Below are 903 nucleotides of genomic sequence, written 5' to 3' on the forward strand. Positions count from 1 at the left end.
GAATGGCTGCAGAGCAGCCCTGAGGAGAAGGACTTGGGGATGTTGTTGGACGAGAAGCTCAACATGAGCCAGCAATGTACGCTGCCAGCCCAACAAGCCCCCTGTATCCTGGGCTGCATCCCCAGCAGCGTGGCCAGCAGGGCCAGGGGGGGGACTCTGCCCCTCTGCTCTGCTCTGGGGACACCCCACCTGGAGCACTGTGTCCAGCTCTGGAGTCCTCAGCACAGGAAGGACATGAACCTGTTGGAGTGGGGCCAGAGGAGGCCACAGAGATGCTGGGAGAGCTGGAGCCCCTCTGCTGGGAGGGGGGGCTGAGAGAGTTGGGGGGGTTCAGCCTGGAGAAGAGAAGGCTCCAGGGAGACCTTCAAGCCCCTTCCAGTCCCTCAAGGGGCTCCAGGAAAGCTGGGGAGGGACTCTGGATGAGGGAGGGGAGCCCTAGGAGGAGGGGGAAGGGTTTGACACTGAAAGAGGGGAGATGGAGATGGGATCTGGGGAAGAACTTGTTTGGTGTGAGGGTGGTGAGAGCCTGGCCCAGGTTGGCCCGAGAAGCTGTGGGTGCCCCATCCCTGGAGGGGTTCAAGGGCAGGTTGGAGGGTGTTTTGAAGCACCTGGTCTAGGACCAGGTCTTTGCAGAACCTCATGACCACCCTCCTTCATGGGCGCACCAGAACTTCCTGAGGGATAACCCATTCCCCCCAGGGCCGCTAGAGGGCAGGCCGGAGTCCCTCTTCCTCGACGCCACTTCCGCTTCCTCCGCCACTTCCGCTTCCGGCAGAGGCGGCGGCAATGTCGGCCTTGGCGCTCAACCCCAACAACCCTGTGGTCTTCTTCGATGTCACCATCGGTGGGCAGGTGGGACAAGGCGCTGGCGCAGCCCCCGACCCCGACACCGCCCCCGGCCCC

At 63.5% G+C, this 903-nt stretch overlaps 1 protein-coding gene across 2 annotated transcripts in view; it reads left to right on the forward strand.

Annotated features, from left to right (window-relative positions):
- Positions 1 to 743: 743 nt before the first annotated feature.
- PPIH (peptidylprolyl isomerase H (cyclophilin H)) overlaps positions 744 to 903 on the forward strand; it is a 12,840-nt gene continuing 12,680 nt past the window's right edge. For both annotated transcript variants that reach the window (XM_014946915.1, XM_014946916.1), the window contains exon 1: positions 744 to 852. In XM_014946915.1, the coding sequence (XP_014802401.1) occupies positions 787 to 852 (66 nt within the window). In that variant the 5' untranslated portion in view covers positions 744 to 786. The remainder of the gene's footprint in view (positions 853 to 903) is intronic.

The sequence above is a fragment of the Calidris pugnax genome, unplaced genomic scaffold (assembly GCF_001431845.1).
Source record: "Calidris pugnax isolate Ruff unplaced genomic scaffold, ASM143184v1 scaffold152, whole genome shotgun sequence".
NCBI classification, from domain to species: domain Eukaryota; kingdom Metazoa; phylum Chordata; class Aves; order Charadriiformes; family Scolopacidae; genus Calidris; species Calidris pugnax.